Source organism: Schistocerca cancellata, chromosome 4, assembly GCF_023864275.1.
Source record: "Schistocerca cancellata isolate TAMUIC-IGC-003103 chromosome 4, iqSchCanc2.1, whole genome shotgun sequence".
In the NCBI taxonomy this organism is placed as follows: domain Eukaryota; kingdom Metazoa; phylum Arthropoda; class Insecta; order Orthoptera; family Acrididae; genus Schistocerca; species Schistocerca cancellata.
The window spans coordinates 719,409,947-719,430,077 of NC_064629.1; the positions used below are offsets into that span (position 1 = coordinate 719,409,947).

At 38.7% G+C, this 20,131-nt stretch overlaps 1 protein-coding gene across 2 annotated transcripts in view; it reads left to right on the forward strand.

The window, feature by feature from the left end:
• The window catches only part of LOC126184666 (protein phosphatase 1H), a 182,454-nt gene that overhangs the window by 69,413 nt on the left and 92,910 nt on the right, over positions 1-20,131 (forward strand). For both annotated transcript variants that reach the window (XM_049927147.1, XM_049927148.1), the window contains exon 3: positions 7,652-7,807. In XM_049927147.1, coding sequence (XP_049783104.1) covers positions 7,652-7,807 — 156 coding nt within the window. The remainder of the gene's footprint in view (positions 1-7,651; positions 7,808-20,131) is intronic.

The window sequence follows — 20,131 nt, forward strand, 5'->3', positions numbered from 1 at the left end:
CTCGTAGGATCTGTGCAGTTTATCACACTCCACTGACACTTCCTTGAGCTCCACCCATGAAATTCTTGGAATCAACTCTGGACTACCTCAAAAAGGTCATAGACACCCAACATGTATTATCGTCATTGTCGTTGGCAGCTGAAGTTTCATGGTAACTTACAAAGTAGTCTCCACCACTTGAGAGGTTCCTTGGTATCTAGTGATAAATTTGTTTCTCCCTTTGGTGTGTAAGGACTGGATAACATCACCTGTTGCCCTAGTTGCCCTACTTTATATTGTGTTAAACTTGCTGTATGTTTCACTGATTCCTCCTGTTTCTCTAACACCTTTGGTCTGTGGGTGAAGAGGACTAGTTCTTTACTTATTCACATGTAATAACCAACACAGAACCTTCAGTAAGTCTGACGTGAAATTCGTACCCTGGTCTGTAATTATCATACCATTGCTTGTGCGACAGTCACTGCCTGCTGGTTCAGCATAGCAACCATCTCCACATACCAAGAAAAGTGATCTATTATTGTTAACGTGAATCGGTTCCCTTCTGGTGTTTGATTGAATGGTCTTAATACATAAAGCCCAAGCATTCCAAGTGATTTTGATGCTTCTGTTAACCTCTGCAATGGAACTCGTGTATGAGTCAAGTTAGTTCACAGTTCCTCACATATTGATCCATGTCTGCTTCCCTTCCTCTTCACCAGTATCTCTCAGCCACTCTCTGGATTGTTGTTCTGCGCCCTCCATGACCAATTAGCACATGGTCATATGCTTCCTTTAAAATCCCCTCCTCAAACTTCACTGTTACTACTACACATGGCCCTAGCCTTGTTTCCTTGCACAACGGCCCATCACATGTGCTATACTGTGATTGCATCCTGTACTTTTTACTGTCACTGTCTGTGCTCTCTGCTGAGTGCCGCTCTGCAAGAACATGACCCAGAACTTCCTGCTTAATGCATCTGCATTCCCGTGCTTCTTCCCTGGCATGTCTACTACTTTGTAGTCAAATTTGCTGTGTCAGGGCCATCTTGTCAACCTGCAAGATGTGTCCTTCAGTCCCTATAACCACTTCAAAGTAGTGTGATCGGTCACTACTTGAAATTTTTTCCTGGAAATATAACATCTAAAATACGTGACACCATAAATGAAGCTCAACATCTTTTTCTCTCCATCATTGAATTGTTCTTCTCCGTGGCATTCACCTGTGGCGATGCATAGGGTACAAGATACTCTTCACCATTAATCTCCTGTCTTAAAACACATCACAGAGCACGATTAGATGCATCACATGAAAGAGTAAACACTTTCTGAAACTCTGGAAATTCTAGAAGTGGGCTAAACTCTCTTCAATTCATCAAATACACCCTGACACTCTTCTTCCCTTATGAATTTCACACCTTTTCTTAATTGTGTGAGAGGTCGTGCTATGTCAGCAAACCCTTTCACAAATTTTCTATAGTAATTTGAGAGCCCCAAAAAAGATTGCAGTTCCTTAATTGACTTAGGCAATGGAAACTCTTGTACATCTTGCACTAGCCTCAGATCTGTCCTTGCACTAGCCTCAGGTCTGTCCTTACTCCGTCTTTACTAATTACATGACAGGTATACCCTTTGTCTTCTAATGCAAAATGATACTTCTCTGTGCTCAGCATAAGGCGTGCAGCCCTCAGTCCCTCTCTTAAACACTTCCTTTACACATTGTCTATGCTTCTTCATGTCTTTTGAGAATACAGTGATAGCATCAAGGGTAACTAGACACTGATGCAGTTTCAACCTCTCAACACACCATCCAATATCCTCTGAAATGTTGCATGTTCATAATGCCCCCATGGTACTGAAAATGCTGTCTGCAACTGGTCTTCAGGAACAATGTCCAATTGATGGTAATTACTCCTCATATCTAAGGTTGAAAAGTACGTTATCATAAGTTATCGAAAGTCTTGGGGCTGGGGTATGCATCCATTATGGTCTTGCTATTAGATGATGGTAATCACAGCAGAATCTGTATTGTATACAACCATCCATAGACATTTTTGGCATGACCTCGATTCCTGCACCCCATGGACTCTCTTCAGTTTTCCTGTCAGCTAGCTGATGGTTAATAAAATGTTCATAATCAGCTGCAGATACCTAGGCTTGTGATATGGTTTCCAATACACATGTGCTTCATTCCCTGTTGGTGTTGAGTCATGTATGTTGCTGGCAACAGACCCCATGAAAAAATAAATCCTCAGATTCAAATAGCAATTCTTCCTTTTGCTCTCTGTGTACTTCCTTTAGATGCTCCATGTTGCTACCTAATGCTGTCTAAACGGCAGCTTGCTGCTGCTTGTGGTTCACACTCTTCGTGCACTACTCATCCTCATATGGAATGTCCAAATTTGCTATTAAACACCCCCTTCCTTTTCTTCAGTTCCTTTTCGCCAAAATTATCTCTATTTACACGTACCACTCTCCTGCCATACCTTTCTTCTATGCATACAACACTTCTCGTAATAGAACTACTTCTGGATCCAGTATGTCATTATCTCCCAGAGGCCCTCCAACACATAACATACTCACAGTTAGACACAGCTTCATATCCACCCAAAGTGACTTTTGCTACCTGGCACACAGTTGTGTGAATTGAGCCTTAGTGCAATTGTATGCTGTTCAACTTGTTTGTCCAGTACACTGTATGCCCCTTGTGACAGTTCTACAATGGCAATGGCTGCCCTTAGCTGCAGTGTCATTCCACTAAGTTCTGCTGTATGTTGCCGAAGGCCAATTTTAGCACAGTGTTGATTCAAGAAATCTAACCCCAGAACCATGCTTTAGTCCTCACTTACATGTGGTACCACCTCTACACACTGCTTAAATCAAACAGCTGCTATATGAAAATCTACGTCTTCTGACCTCAATAGTCACATATCATTATCGCTGACCCCACATAACCTATAGCTAGGGAAGTTCCATTGCCTCCAACCTACTGAGTTTCTACTGGCAATTGACACGCACCCCATTGTGTCCAACAAAACCCTATACTCTTTATTTCTTACAACACCCATAACAGCACCCTCCACCTCTGCATATGTTTTCGTTGCATCTGATTTTAGTGGGTATACCTTTAATTGGACTTCAGGTTCCCCCTTGCATATAACAGCTGCTTACCATCTCCTCGTCCACCCTTACAGCCATTACCAAAATTCTGCTGCTGACACCTTCTATTTCCTCTATTTTCCCTGTGGCTGGCGACACTACGTTTGTAAATGCCCCTTTTGTCCACACCTGGATCACTTAATCTTTGGAGAAAACACCCCACATTTATCTCTTACCCATACTGATATGTCAGTTTCTTTGCATTCCATCGCAAACCTATTAGCAGACTGCAGGTCCTGTGGTGCACCTGTACACACCCTTCTTTGTAAGAACGACTTCATGTTTTTAGATGATTTTCCAGACAATGGAATAATTAATCATGCGGCAGATTGATCTGCAGCATGCTACAGTACTGGAAGCAATGCTAACACTTTGCCCCTAGCTGTCAACTTCCCATGTAGCTGTGTATTACCTGCTGTTACCTGCACTACCATTTATAAAAATGTCTGTACTGCTTCCTGCTCTGGCAAACCTTTTGTCACAGACTCTGCACTGTGATACTCTTAATCTTAATTACATCCAATATTCAGCAAAAAATTACATCTGCAAAAGATCATCACAGTTTAGTCTTTACGTCATATCATGAGCCGCCTAGACACTCTACATTGCCTTACTATATGACCATATTGACAACATGTATAACGAAGTAGAGGCACTGACTCCATGTATGGCACAGTATTCCCAAGCAAATTACATTGTGAACACCTTACAGACACCAAATACTGCTCTCTACAATTATCCTTTAGCCCAGATAAGTCAGTCAGCTCCTCTGACCTAAAGAAGGAAACCTTTAAATTACGATGACAGCCAGGTCTCACTTCCATGTCTGTTACACCTTCCAAAACATAACGAAGTGGTTCACCACTCACATCACCATGTCGACACCGCAGGTTATAGCCGAGGTGCCGTGCTGAGTGAAGATGACAGTGCAAATTCTGACACCAAACTATAGCACCCCCAGTAAAGAGAGATGCGGCTATGAGCCAAGATGATGTGAGTGGGTGGTGGAGGTGAGGTGAGAGCCCAGGAGGTCCAGAGAAAAACAGCTGCTATGTAAACAGGCCACACAGTTTCTGTGCCAGCCGCGTGTGCACTTGATATTGTTGTATCTGCTATGTTCCTGGGTGGTGCCCAGCTGTGTAACTAAAGTGGATGCCCACCTTGATGAGATGCTGTGCTGCAATGGTGATAGACTCCCGGTGTGCGTGTGGAGTGACCCGCTGTCCCCTGGGCAGGAGTTGGCTGTGCTGCTGGAATTGACCTGGGAAGGCCAGTTGTGCAGTGGCAGTAAGTCTGGGGAGGCACTTAGTGCCTAGAGCTTTTTCCCTGCTGTGGCATTGACTGGTGACTTCTAGTGGCAGCTTTGTGTGGCAACCTCATGTAGCTCAGCCTTGTCATCCTGATAAGGCTGCAGGACTAAGAATAATTTAGTTACAAAAATGTCAAGTACTTATATTCGGCAGCAGTGTGTTTGATGTGCATATGCACACTACCAGTCATGTATCCTAACCACAGCCACTGTCAGTGTGGAACTCTGCCTTGCCCTGTGCTGCGAGCTAGTCTGTGCAGTGTAGCTGAGTTTGCAGTGAGAAAAAGCTAATTTGCCTCACAACATTGGGTTGACCTTGTTGAATTATTACAATGACAACATCTTGCACTCGCTTGCTGTCAGTGCTGCTAAGTTCAGTGGCAGTGGTAAACCTCACATCAAACATATGTACAAGTCATAGTAATACAGAATTGAACATTCATCTGAGCACTTTTGGTGGGGAAAGAAAATACCAGATTGTCATGGAATAGCTCTGAGGATGAAGATGTTTGGTGCACATAACAAGAAAGTCTCTTACAAAAATGTCTTATTACTCAGTCTTGACTAATTTCATGTGTATGTGCTGCCTCCAAATCAAACATTTAGTTTGTTAGGAAATTCAAAGTAACTTAGCAGTCTGTGGTCTATTTATTTAGTCATTGTCAATGCATTTCAGAAATACCTGATAAAGTTCATTTGGAGACAATCATGCATAGCGCTGTTCTAAAATCTTACAGAATCTGTCATTGAAGGGTAGCCACATAAAACATATCTACCATGTAAATGAGTGTTATGAATAGAGCACAGTTATGAGCTGTAACTTTTTGCCACATGTATATTTCTGCAGATGGCAGTTATTTTTCCACTAAATGTGGTGCAGCATATCGTGCTATATGCTCTCCATCACATTAAGTGGATGCAGTTTGAATGTAGTTATTGATGTAAGGGATGGGTAATGAGGTTATGAGTTATCACTTTGGTAACTCAGATGAACAATAATCATGTTGTAAAAGAATGAAGGAAGAAGGCGAAGATGTTAATCTTGGCAGAACATGTTAATAACCAAAAGAAAAAAAGGCTTTTTTGTGTTATGTAATTATTTTTATTTTTCACAAACTGTTTTTCATCTTTTTTAGATCATTGGACATGTTTTTTTGTCTCCTTGTGATTGTTTTTTATTTTTCACAAACTGTTTCTCATCTTTTTTAGATCATTGGACATGTTTTTTTGTCTCCTTGTGATTGTTTTTCAATATTTTAACTTGTGATTTTTCAGGGACAGAAAAGCCAGTGATTTTGCAAAAAAGTTCCAAAATTCTAAGAATAGTAATCTGAATTAAGTACCAGATAAATTTTAAATAAGACACTCAGAAGTGAGGGTGGATGTAGCTTACAAATCAGTTGATGTGTGTTGCTAAATTACAGATTCTACCAACCTCTGAGCAAACATAGTGTAGTAAAATTTGAAAACTGGCACTGAGTTAGTTTGGTCTCTTCGAAGAAGAATATATGTCAAGAAAACTACAATTTTGAGTTGAGGAAGGACCTTATGTTAAAGTTACACTGATTGACATTTAGTAAAAAAAAATACTTGCAGTAACATATATTTTTTGTTGTGACAAAATAGATGTTACAGTTTATTAGTGAATCTGAGAAGAAGCATGCCAAAAATAGCAATATATTAATGAAATTGAAGAAGTAGTAGTAGAATTCAGTGAAGATATGTTTCATATATGGAAAGTCAATACAGTAGTGCAGATGTAAACAATGAAGAAACTGAGATGCTATGTTTAAGTATTGAATGTGGACATAACAGAAAAAAATCTGGGATTTGTCAGATTTATCAACTTTCCAGACTAATTGTATAGCTTACATTGCTGCTGAAGCTTTCATCCTCGTTAGACAAATCACATAAAGTTAGTGAATATATGACAGTAATCAATTTTTCCTTGTGGAATTACTAACTACCCCTACTAACTACTCATTCCAAGAGCTGATCCACCAGCACTGTTTGGTGCTGTTGGGCATTGCTGTCCATGAAAATGAAGTCAGAGCTGAATACACCCCTGAAAAGATGCACATGGGAAGGAGTACCATGTTGTAATAAGAATGACCAGTGAGTGCGCAATGTTCAAAGATTTGGAGATCAGTACACCCATGCAACATTATGCCTCCTCACACCACAACACTTGGACCATCAAAATGATCACATTTGACAATGTTCCTTGGTGTATATGAAAGTACGTTGAGTATCTCTACTCAGACTGAATGTGCTCTCATCTGAGAAGAGCTCTTGGGACCATCACAAACAGTGCTGCTGATGTGTGGGTGTCAATGAAACACGATGTACTACTCGTCTGACAGAGAGACCATGCCATGCAGTCACCATGTGTGCCTGTGGTTTGGAATGTTCCCCATGCATGGGAAACAGTGCTGTGAGCAATACCAAACTCCTGGGGTGCACTCATCACACTTTATCCTCCTTCCAGTTTCTCAATGATTTTTCACCCGTGATGTCATCCAGATGTTGTCTTTGGGCCATTTTGTAATGAAGTACAGCACCACAGTGCACCATAACTGCTTACTAATTGACACACACTGTCTTTTCCTTTTCCTTCAACTGCCTCGTTTTGCAGGGCTAGTTTCATTTGGTGCTGTAATCTTGCTGACGTCATACTGTGTGACATCCAACTTTCTGTGCACAACTGGGAGACCTCTGAAAACATGCTCCTGCACTTTCCTTCATTTCTACTTAGTAATTATTATGTTATGGTACTTTATTTATCATGTCCTTAAGTTTTCAGAGCAGTGTAGTTATTGATTAATTTTTGTTCTATTTTGTTTTTAGACTGGAGATGATCATTACATTTGATTGAAACTACTTATTAAGTGTGACTATTTGCAGTTGAGACTGTTATAATAAATGTTTTAAGAAATTTAAACAGCTGTACAATCTCTCATAACAATATGTCATCCATTTTCCTCTTTTACAAAGAAAATTACCTTTCACTTAATTTGAGCCAAAAAATTTTGTGTTGTACATCAAAAAAATTTTGTATTCTACATTTAAAAAAATCAGTAATCACACCGCCTGCTATAGATCTGGCAAAACTCTTCTCTAGATGCAGTATTCATTTGGTGAGCAATAGCAGTTTACAATAGTAGTTTGTAAACATTTTGCACTTTGAATTTTGTATTGTATTTACAGGGCAGGTTAATGGATGTTGTCGAACAATTACTACCCAGACTAGAAGATATTGTAGAGCCTGGCAAAAGAGGAGGAATTGCCATGTGGGTTCCAGACAAGGAGGCCGATAAGGAGATGCTAATAAAGGGAGCTCTGGAGTTGGCTTTCCACGATATGGTAAGATAAAACTATCTCTTCAAGCCTGTAACATGGATTCATTGTAGTATCATGGGGAGACATTGAACACACTTGTAAATACAGAAAGTTCCCGATTATTTGGTTTCATGCAGACCCGATACTGCACAGATGACTGAAAAATATGGATAATCCCAAGTACACATGTGTTTTACTGCATGCTTCTGTATACTATATTTGCAAAACATGCTACTTATCAGATTTCATAGCCTGCTGCATTACTTCCTCATTTCTTGCCTGACTCAGTGGGTTTGGAACTATTGACCTTCATCTCCTAGAAAAAGGACTAGACAAACACATGTACAGGAAATCAGTCATGGGTATGTTAAAATCATTGAATCTTCACATTTACCTGAAGAGTAAATGGGACACAATGTGAAAATAATTCAGGGATGTCCAGTGGTGGGATTGGTGCCCACGTCATCTTCTGCTGTTGAAACATAAGTCACATGCGTAATAGTGTATGCTGTACGAAAATATAACAAACTACTTTGGGCTGCACCCCCCCCCCCCCCCTTCCCCTATCTCTCCAAAAATTGCTAAACCACACCCAGATAACTGAGAGCTTTCTGTATTAGATGAGATGAAATAGAATATCGTGGAAGATGTCTCTGTCCTTATCTTTCTCGTCAGTCTCCTCCAACTTGTCTCTGTCTCTTAACCTGTTTTCTCCCTGATAGTATCTTTCCCACTGCATTTTGATTCTTAGCAATATCCCTCCCATTCTTTTCCTGTAGCCTCTTCCACTTTCATTCCCGGCCGAGCGGTTCTAGGCGCTTGAGTCTGGAACCGCGCAACCGTTACGGTCGCAGGTTCGAATCCTGCCTTGGGCACGGGTGTGTGTGATGTCCTTAGGTTAGTTAGGTTTAAGTAGTTCAAATATCTAGGGGACTGATGACCTCAGATGTTAAGTTCCATAGTGCTCAGAGCCATTTTTTTCCTCTGTCATGTCCAATTTACTTTGTCCTTCTGACCAAATGAGATGGTACAGTAAAAGACACTCCACTCACTTTTGAGAGGAATGGCGTTCAGGTGCCTATTTTCCTATCAAGATAGGTTTTCTGTAATTTTCATAAATAATTTAAGGCATATGGTTTGATTGCAAAACTTATGATCAATTTCCTTTCCCAGCTTTGTCCAGTATAAAATTAGTGCGCCACCTTCCTTTCCTCATCATTTTTTTGCAAATCCTCCATTCTCCCCTCCACCTCTAATGATCACACAGGGTTTTTCACCCTTTAATATGTGATATAATGTGTTAATGTTTCTTTGGTGTCTTCTGAGATCATGAAATAGTTATACATAGGAATGCGAGATAAAAAATTATTCACCTCTAGGAGACATCAAGCTATTACTGTAAAACCCTGTTTCTAGCCATGATAATAGCACCAAGCAAGGTGGTGCAGATGTTAGCTCACTGGACTTGGATTTGGGATGACAATTGTTCAAATACCTGCCTGGCTATCCGGATTTAGGTTTTCTGTGGTTTCCCTGAATCACTTAGGGCAAATACTGGTACGGTAGACATGGGCAAAACTGTTCGTTTCAGAGATTGGATCAGAACTGTTCACTCCCTGAAATGAATTAGCTCTTTTTCATGACTCACCACTCATTTACAATAGAAAATAAATGGAAGGCACATTGCCCTTTAAACTTGGTTTATTCCAGTACTATACCTGTATTTTGATCTTATTTGATCCAATTTTGAAGTAACACAGATAATGAGTTAGAATTTTGTATTGTTTATTGAAATTTCCACGATATGACAAAGTTTTGGATTATTGATTTATTTTGCACTATCGTGGTTTTTTGGGTGATCGGAAAATGTTGTAACTTGAGATTTACATTAACAATATATTTGGCTATAATGTATTAAAATTTCATTAACCTCATACAAATACATCGCAAGCCATATATTTTTAAAGTGAACGTTTCCTTCCGAAGACGCCTAAAATCGCAAAATCCGTACCAGAATAAGAAAAAAAATATATAAATTTGACTGTAAAACGAAAGTGCTGCATATAGCCTTACGCAGAATAAAACAAGGAAAATATTGGTGTATCACATTTTGCGATACGTTTATCGATTCGCTCGTAATTAAAGCGTAAATTCGAGTGTCCATAATAAAAATCCTATAGTAAGAGGAGTCGTCAGGAACCTAATCTAATCAGTTTAAACAAAGAAAAATAAAATAAAAACAATTGATGTATACATAACATAATAATGTAATATACATAGCGGTATTACTACGAACAACAATATCCAGTAGAGACGAACTCCGATGCAGAGGCGCTGAGTCGAGCAGGTCGAGCCGCGAGCTGTATTACTGTGTGAGCTGAGACCGCAGAGACCAGAGTGACACCTGAGTCGCTTTTCTTAACGCTCTGGCTAGAGTCGAGACGGTGGGGCGAGTGTTGAGCGGGCGAGTTCCGAGGGTGGGGGGAGCGGTGAACTCACCCGCTCCGAGACAAATCGTCCGTTCCCTTGCGAGCAGGTTGTTGCAAGTAGTTCCTATGTTATCCGCTAGGTGGCTCTCTGTCCTGTTGCTCGCATCAACTGCCCAGAGGGCAGGACGTGCGACTGAAACGATCGCCGACAGAGTGCGATGCGAAGTTACGCTGCGCCAGACACTGCAGGCGGCAGACGACGCACAGAGACGGCACGGCATATGTGAAACACAAAATCCAATGGGGCACTGCACAATGCAGGCAGCCAAGGTAGAAGCAGGGCAGAGGCCAGCGCTGGCTGTGTTGTGTGGCGTGCACTGTGCTCTGACCAGCAGAGGCGCTGCTGATATGCTCCGTCTCTCTCTCTCTCTCTCTCTCTCTCTCTCTCTCTCTCTCTCTCTCTCTCTCTTTCTCTCTCTCTCTGCCGTGGGAAACGTTTGGAGCTACCGTTCTTTTTTTCTGAATCACTGATTGTTCACTCCTTTGAAAGATGCAACTCTATGCATTAGTTCAAGAGCGGATCCCCCATCTCTATGGTACGGTTCCTTTAAAATGATGTAACCTATTTCCTTCTGAAGCCTTCCATAGTCTGAGTTTGTACTGCTTCTATAATGACCTCTTTGTTGAATGATGTTTAACTCTAATCTCTGATCCTTCATTGCTTCCTTTGTTGATAGTCTCAGTTTGATGAGGAAGAGAGATTAAAATTTTCTTCAAATATGCTGTATCCATCCGAAGCAACTCGCAGATGATTAGATCCTGTAGAGCCACCAAAGTGCGAAGATGTTGATTGATCATTACGTTTTACCTGCTGTTCCAAATAGTCCCAAACATTTGTGTGGGGTTAAGATTTGGTGACTTTAGGGGAGTTAGAAAGGAAAAAAATTTTTTTTCACATTTTCGGATTTTTATTTCATTATAAAATTTGCAATTCTCTGAATAAAATGCTATTATATATATCACTTATTATCTCACATGGGAAGTATTTTATTTTATTATTTTTTTTTAAATATAATTTACACCGGTTGAAAATATTAAAATTTTTATGTGCAATACTTCAAGATCTAATAAAATCAGCAATTTTTTATATAGAAGGCTGTGGATTGCTGTGTTATAAAGGTTAAATTACGTGTTTGTATTGGTAGAACCGTCAAGAACAGTATCATAACATTTCATAGTATAAACATGCATTGTATGTCGAAGTGCTAATGTTTTTTCACGGAAAAGTGATGAATAAACTGGTAAATCTCTCAAAAAGTAAAGTATGACGCCAAAACGAAGTGTTTTTAAGAAATGTGGGTTTCATGGTAATAGATTTTCAAATAAAGGGAAACATTGTGTTCAACATGTCACGTATGAAGTTACAGACAATGAAATACAGGCAAACTTGTCGGTATCTGGAGAAACACCCAGTAGTGCTTCGAAGATTAAAATAAAATTTTAATTTTAATAATCAACAGTCTCAGTTGCACCATTTACCTAGAATTTACCTAGGTTTTACCTTCTTCAGAATAACAGTAACTACCATTTGTCCATAGGGGACATCGTCAAGCTAAAACTACAAATCCATAAATTATCGTCAGACTGTAAAAACTTATCTGAAACTGCCTCGGTCCCACTTTGCAACCGCGATACGGCAGCCACGAGTGCCATACTGCTGTACAGTTCCAGTACAGCACTTGTGGCTGCCGCATTGTAGGTAAACGGTGCAACTGAGGCTGTTGATTATTAAAATTAATATTAATATTTATACAGTTGCTGACAGGGCTGTGAAATGATGAAAATATTAAAATATAATGTTGTGATACACAGTTTTCTTAAAACGGAAGTGATGTAAATGGTAGGTTAGGTTATATTCTGTTAGATTTACACATCCTAACAAGGGTGTTAGGTTAATGTGTGTCGTGTAAAATATGTGGAGGGCCAGTTAGTTTAGATGAAGACAGTGATGTATGAAATGGACTAGTCAGGAAACTTATTATTAATTGTGCCAGTTGTAAATATACTCATTCATTTTGGAATTCTGTAATTATTTTGAAGTAAATGTTTGGTGGTTTTATGGATTGAGAGCTATTGGCAAAGGACACACTGCAGCAGAAACAATGTGTGCCGTGATGAATATGCCACACCCACCTTGTAAAATCGACAAGTATGCAGATGCTGTGGAATCTGTTGCATGTGAGTCAATGAAGGGTGGTGCAAACAAAGCTGTTGAAATAAATGATGGTATGACTGACATACCAGTAGCTTTTGATGAGACTTGGCAAAAGCGTGGCTACAGTTCTAAGAATTCTGTTGCTACGGCGACCAGTGTGGATACTGGAAACGTAATAGATTTCCAGATTTTAACCAAAAATTGTTAGAAGGGTAAATCAGGGAATGAAGAAGGGCATGTCAGTGACAGAAATTAAGAAGGAACAAGTGGTGGTATGGAGGCCTCTGCAACTATTGAAATTTTTAGTCGATCTGTGAATGAAAGGGGAGTGTGTCACACTAAATTCTTAGGTGATAGAGACTCAAAAGTATATAACAGTGTAGTAGCCACTCAGCCTTATGGTGAGAAGATGATCACAAAACTGGAATGTTTTGGTCATGTCTAAAAGAGGATGGGCACCACGTTGAGGAAGTTGAAACAAAGTTTGAGAGACAAGAAACTTTCTGATAATAAAACCATAAGAGGCAGGCAGACAGACAAAATGCTTGATGAACTACAGTAGTATTATGAGGTGGTAGTTAGAAATAATACTGAGGATTTGTTGAAAATGAAGCAGACAGTATGGGCTACCTTCTTCCACAGACTGTCAACTGATGAAAAACCAGTACATCACCTTTGCCCTCCTGAACCTGATTCATGGTGCAATTACCGCAATGCCCAGTACTCAAACAGTTCATACAGCCATAAACATTCCTTCCCAGCAGCAGTCATGGATATCATAAAACCTATTTACAGAGACCAGGCAAAGCCTGAATTACTGAGGAAGTGTCTGCATGGTCAGACTCAAAGTCCCAATGAGTCGTTCAATAATCTTATGTGGACTCGCTTACCAAAAAATGTTTTTCTTGGAATGAAGACACTAAAGGGGGGGGGGGGGCAGTGATGCTGTTATTGCTTTTAATGACGGCAACGTTGGTAGGGTGAAAGTGCTACAGCATATGGGAATTAATCCTGGAGCAAACTGCATCACAGAATTTGAACGGATGGACAAGGTTCGCATTGATAAAGCAGAGTATACAGCACAGTTGGCCATTAAGGGGTCCAGAAAGAAGAAAAGAAGAAAGAACTTGGAAAAAGATCAAGAGTCTGATATACAGTATGGTGCAGGGTGCTTCTGAGTGACTAAAAATAAAAAATTAAGCATATATTAAGTGAGTTACAGTCTTTTGAAACTTTAGAAGCCGTTCCTGAAAATTTACGTTTTCCATTGCATTTTTCCCTAAATCTCAGAAACCACTTTGAGCAGAGTATTCAAATTTTCAGGGAGTAATAACATACATATCCTGAGTCTACTGAACTAAAAGAAGTATGTATAATTAAAATTATTTAGGATAACGTACAAAAAAGTACACAAAATTTTAACTGTGTAGTTAAAAAATTGTATTTCCAAAAGCAATGGCTGAAATGCAATTATTGTAGTTCAGTAGAGCCAGAACATACAGTTTAATGTCCTGTAAAAGTTTCTTGACAATGGCTACAGTGGTTCCTGAAATACAGGGAAGCCAAGTCACTAAATTTAACGTTGTCGGGATAGAGTGTTCCAACTCCCCTTAATGAGCTAATCGAGGTACAATAAGATACCTGGATGTTCATCAAACTAGGAATATTATCGTGCAGCTGTGTGAACATGGCTGTCGCCATCCGGGACAGCGGGAGTACCCACAGCATATTCATTGTAAAGATGTAGAAGAAAGGGCAACGTTTTGTCACCAAGAATTTTGAAACAAACCTCCTGGTTCTGGATGAGTGGGCCAACTCATGGTACAAAAAACACACCCAAAACACCACAGAACCACCTCCGGCCTGAAGGGCACCATCCTCACGCTGTGAGTTAAACATCATGTTGGGCCGTCTGTCCACGTGACACGTCACATTATTTGAAAGAGGCAAAATTTTAAACATCATGTTGGGCCGTCTGCCCACATGACACATCACATTATTTGAAAGAGGCAAAAATGCAACCCTCTTCACCACAATACACGCCTACAGTTAGGTACTGTCCAGTATCTGTATTATTTGGCTCATTGAAGACATGCAACTGTATGTGCCACTGTGAGCACTGGCCTTTTGCGAGATATGTGACTCCTTGTGTCCATTGCCGACAGTGCCCTTCACTGTGTTACATGGCTGCTAGTGTTACACAATTCTTTGTAAAAATGTTGGATAGTCTGTGTTGTTATACCAACAGTTCAGGCAGCTTCATTCGTGATGTGGTCGCTGGTATAACCAAATAAATAACTCCTTCCTGCTATTTTGTCACATCTCCACATGAACCTAATTATGCTGATTCCATACAACTGACTGGCACACAACACTTCAATTTATGTCAGTGGTGGAAGGTCATATGTCTACCTGTTATCAGTTCTACACAGTCAACAGCACTCTATAAAGTGACCAACTGTGCTCTTTTATGAGGTGACAAAATTTAGTTCAGTGTTTTTATTGTGCATTTTCCATTCTTATTTATACACAGTGGGACATTAATTCTCCATGTTTGTGTATCTGAGAGTATTTCAGGGCTTTATGTGCTGGTTGATCCACAGTATGCCATAGTATTTAGAGTGCTTAGGTTTAGTTTTCTCTCTTGTTTGTGCTGTTACTATATTACATTCACTAAATGTAAGTCAATCAGTCATATACTTCAGTGCAGTATTTCAAGAATGAATATACTGAAATAAAATAACCATGAGAATTGTAGACAGGTTGCAATATTTTGTTGATATTGTTGCTGGTTACACAATGCATGAGCAAGGACAGTAGTTAAACATGAGAAACCTAATGAGTGAAATTGTGTGATACAGCATTCAGCAGCTTGTGTAATCATGATTACCTAATGAGTAATGACCTTTGTAGAAACAGGAACACTCATTCAACTTCTAAATGCTGTTACTAACATGGTTATATCAGCTGTGCTTTTGGCACACAACAACATTGACAGTGAGAAACTATCAGAATGAGGAAGAAGATGGAGAGAAAGCTGTTTAACAGTTAAAATACGTTTTGACCATAAACATATCGCATAAGTTGGATTGGCTGCTGACCCAATTGTGATGTACTCTCAGTTTTGCTGGAGCTTACTTTCAAGGCCCTGCTGATACTAGTGGCTACTGCTGTATGAAAATAGCACAGGGATTCACTATTGGATTTAATCCTGTCTCTATGGACTCCTATAAATTAAACTTATTTCAGTTTAGTTTCATTTTTTTCCGTTGTTACTCTGTTACTGCCTACAGGTTAGTAGGAAATCGGTAGTGACAGGCAGAAGTTCTCAGATACAGACATTCCTTAAGCTATTTCTTTTGTATGACTATGGTGTACACAGAAAATTGATCCACATATCCATTCACATTTTCCTATAAGCTGACTTTACTAACAGTAACATTACCCCACTTTGCAAATATGAAACAATGTGTCGGCTGCCCCATGTGGTTGGCTGAGCTCATTGTCTGGATAAACTTTACATTTATAATAATATTCACAATACAGCTTTGGCTCTGTTCAGTTGTTATCATACATCATTAATATTCATTTTTTATTACAAGTAAATGACAAAAACAAGTAGTTGTTAATAATAGGTACAGGAAAGGTGACTTCCAGAAACTTGTTCATAACTTTGTACGAAAATGAGTTTTCATATAATTCCTTTTTCCCAGTGCAATCTGCTTCCAGAGATTTTATTGACAAAATGTATCATTTTAGCTTTACATTTCTCATACTGCATTTTGCATCTATATTGTTCGGTGTAGTCAAGGATCGCACTTTGAGACCTATGTTTGATGGTACAAACACTTGGATATAATTGCTGAATCTTAAACTTTTGAGGGGCATAATGCTTACCTCTTCTATAAAATTGTCTAAGATACATGTACTCCCTGGTAAGTGGAAAATGGACAGCATACAAATGAGCTATATACCAATAGCTGAATTTAGGTTTGGTGACTCCAGGTTTTTTGAACTGGAGACTAGTGTGTTGTCACAAGCTCAGTACTTTATTCACAGCTAACCAGTGATAGTAGAAAAAATAGGCTAACTCTGTAATAAAGTTGATGATTGTTGAGGTGATACAATTAATAGCTGCCCAGTCATGTTAGACTCTGCATGTTTCAGCTTCTCTTTCTCAAGTTACATATGGATTGTACGTGAATCCTACTAGTTCTGTAAAAATTTGCTCCCAGCATCTTATGGGGTACATTGGGTAGTACCAACACCCAACCTACAAAGATCCCTCCTGGGGACTCTTTAGAAGATTAGATTGGTAACAGGATTCTATCTGGTGAAACGGGCTTTTCCTGAAACCAATTTTAAAAAATGGTAACAGGTCATAGGCTGTGGATCTGAATGTATTATAAAAAGACAGGAAATGGTGTTTGAAAAATACGTAAGGATCCGACGTTCTTAACCAAATACATTTTTTCAGGTGTCAAAAATACATTTACACAATGCAGAAAGGAGAGAGAAATTTTGTTACTAGGGGAAGTTAGAAAAGAAGTCCTACAGTGTTCAGTTAGGACTCTTCTATTGTTCGTAATATGTGAATGACCTGTGACGTAACATATATCAAGCAGAGTTGGTACTTTTTGCAGATGCCATAAGTGTTATGATTAATCTTGTTGGTAGCAAGGGGCTGAAACATTTGTCAGTGAAGTTTCCCAAAGATACACTGAGTATGGAGTCTCTCTTAATTTTTATAGAAAAAAGGAATATATTCAGTTTTATGAATGTTACACAGAATGTTAAGATATTTGTGAGTGTTGATTTTGACGAAGATTTGAACTGGCAAACACATTATGAAGCTTTCCAAACAGTTAAGTCCATTAGGATCTCACTGTTGTCTTTTGGCATAATTTTCTTGGATCTTTGTCCTTTTAAAAGATAATCCCATAAAATATAGCTTTGAGAATATTATAGGGTACTCAGTTAAAGTCACCTTGTCAATATCTTTTCAAGGAGTTCAGCATTCTACTTGCATCTTCTCTGTATTGTGTGAGGTACCTAAGACAGGCTACCCAAAATATATCCACAATGAGTATGTATATCAAGGTGTAGTTTTCGCTAAGCTGTACTGTAGTGTATAATGTGGTGAGTTTTCTGACGTACACAAGTAAGTTTTAATGTTCACAGCTTCCAAATCATGGCACTTTTTTTAGTGTAACTGTATACTTTTTCTCTAACATTGGAAAAAAACATTCGAAGAGGACTTCAGTGGTATAACATTTGTGGAACTTGATCAAATAAGAACAAAAACTTTGTGCTGCACACCACTGTCAAGTCATAAGGAGAACATGTCTCTCAAACATCTACCTTACTGTACCAAATGTTAGAAAATATGAAATTCAGGTTGTGTGTTTACATTTGCTCTGGAAGTCTGTGCTCTGTTGTAATGATTAGACAGCTCGCGAAGTTATTCAGACTTTCACAATGTATGTGATTGTCGAAAAAATGGATTTAGTTTTCACTTTTCATGCTTGCCAGGCCCTCACAATCTGTCTGTGCAAACTTCATAAAACAATTTTCAAGCAACTGGAAGTGCGAAGAATGAAATAGTCCAACAAAAAATAATAGCAACAGATGAGAAAAATGTAACCAACACTTCAGTAGTGGTAACACACAATCCATATGTTACTGCGAGGCAACTTGAATGGATGAGTGCTACCAGCCTAAGCAGTGTTCTGTGAATAGTACATTCAAATGCATTTCATGTTTTTCAGATTTTGTTCCATCAACTACTTCATTACAATGATTTTCATAGTTTTTTACACTTCGTTAAATAATGCTTATGAAAACTGTAAAGTTAAGGGATCATTTCTATGCAAGATTTTTTTTACAGGTGAAACATTGTTTACAAGTCTTGGGCAACTCACTCTTCCTAATATGCACTACTGGACAATGATAATCCACACTGGCTATTGGTAGTGGATAACTATTGAGCTAGGTGAGGTGCAAGCAGTACAAGAACCACATCATTGCTACCTGTTTTATTGATGTGACTCTAAATAGCCACAAGAACCTACAGTTCCTAACAGATATTCAGCACATATAGTGGAAGGAATTCCACGTGATATAAGACGGTCCATGTGGTACCAACACAGCATATGTTGTGCTCATTCCACACTATTAATTCTTCACAGAACATTTTAAGATTGTTAAAACATCAGTTGTTGGGAAATGCAAAATAACCTTCATGTTCACCAGATGTAATACCCCTGGACTTTTTTGCCCTGTTGGGAAAGTTAAAACAAAGATAAAACAAAGATCTACAAGCAGTAATCATTGAATCATGAAGACATGAAATGCCTTATAACATGGATGTTTGCTCTTATATGTCCAGATGAAATTCAACTTGCATTATTGTCCATTCTTCAGGAATTGGTTTATAGTCAGTGCTCAGGGTCAACTTTTTGAGCATGTGTTATGACAGCCAAAACAATAAACACACGATTTATAGCTGAATTATACCTGTTTCTTACATCTGGTGCATTAGTACACATGCTTATGGGACCACTTCTCCTGATGTCAGTCATTTGCAGTTCTGTTATTTTGTTACTAATTGCTCTAGTTCCACACATTTTGTATTGTTGAAGTCCTCTGTAAATACTCTTTCCAATTCTGCAGAAAAAGTTACAGTTACATTATAAAAATATGAATTTGGTGTCATAATTTGACAGTTATAAATGTTAAAATTGCCTAAGCTCTGTAGGAAATTCACCTCATGGTCTTCTATAAGTTACTGAAATCTGGGTCGCAATGTATTTACTCATTCTTGATGTATTTTGGGAGGCCTTGTGTATATATTCAATATATTCACAAGTAAAGGTAATTATAAATAATCCATCATAGTTTGAAAAGAGTAGTTGTGTCCAAAGGTACAAAATAATTGCCCATACTACTGATCTCTGCATTCAATATGTAGCCACAAAAATCTTTAATCATTTGCCTATAGTCAGATTTAAATTAGTTGGCATATGACATTTAAGGTCCAAAATCACAATGTTGTCACAACGAGTACTGTTTACAGGCAGCTGCCACAACTCTACATTCTCCACAGTGTTAGAAAATCACTTGACAGTCTCAGTCTCCTACAAATATCATGTAAAAATTTTAAAAATATTGTATGTTATAGAGCTTCATATTTTCTCTAAGTATGTAAAAAAATCTTTTCTTAATTTTAATTGGTGACATAGTTGTGTAATTTTTTTTTGGAATGGATGAAATGTTCCCTTTTGGGAAACAGTTTCAAACTTATCATCATATTGTGAAAACTATCAAGATCACAAAAATAAATTTATTTATTTAATTATTTTAACTACCAAAATACCTTGTCCAGTGAAAGCTTTGGAAAATGGCTTTTTTGTCAGTATTTAACTTGTAACAAGTACGAAGTTTAAAGTGTGTCTCCTACAAGACACAAGTGAAAATTCTGAAATTCACTTATGGTGTAGATCTCTATAGTGTCTCTAAGGATGTGAAAATCTGTTCATAATTTTAACTGGGACCAAAGTTGAGATTTTACTTGAAGTAGTTGAAATTTTAGTATCCACAAAAGTTACTTTTACTGAGAACTGGCAGGCACAATGCTTTGTGCAGTGGAAGTAATGTCCACTGGGACAGTGCCAGGCTTCCATTGGTATATTGGTGGCAGAAGCA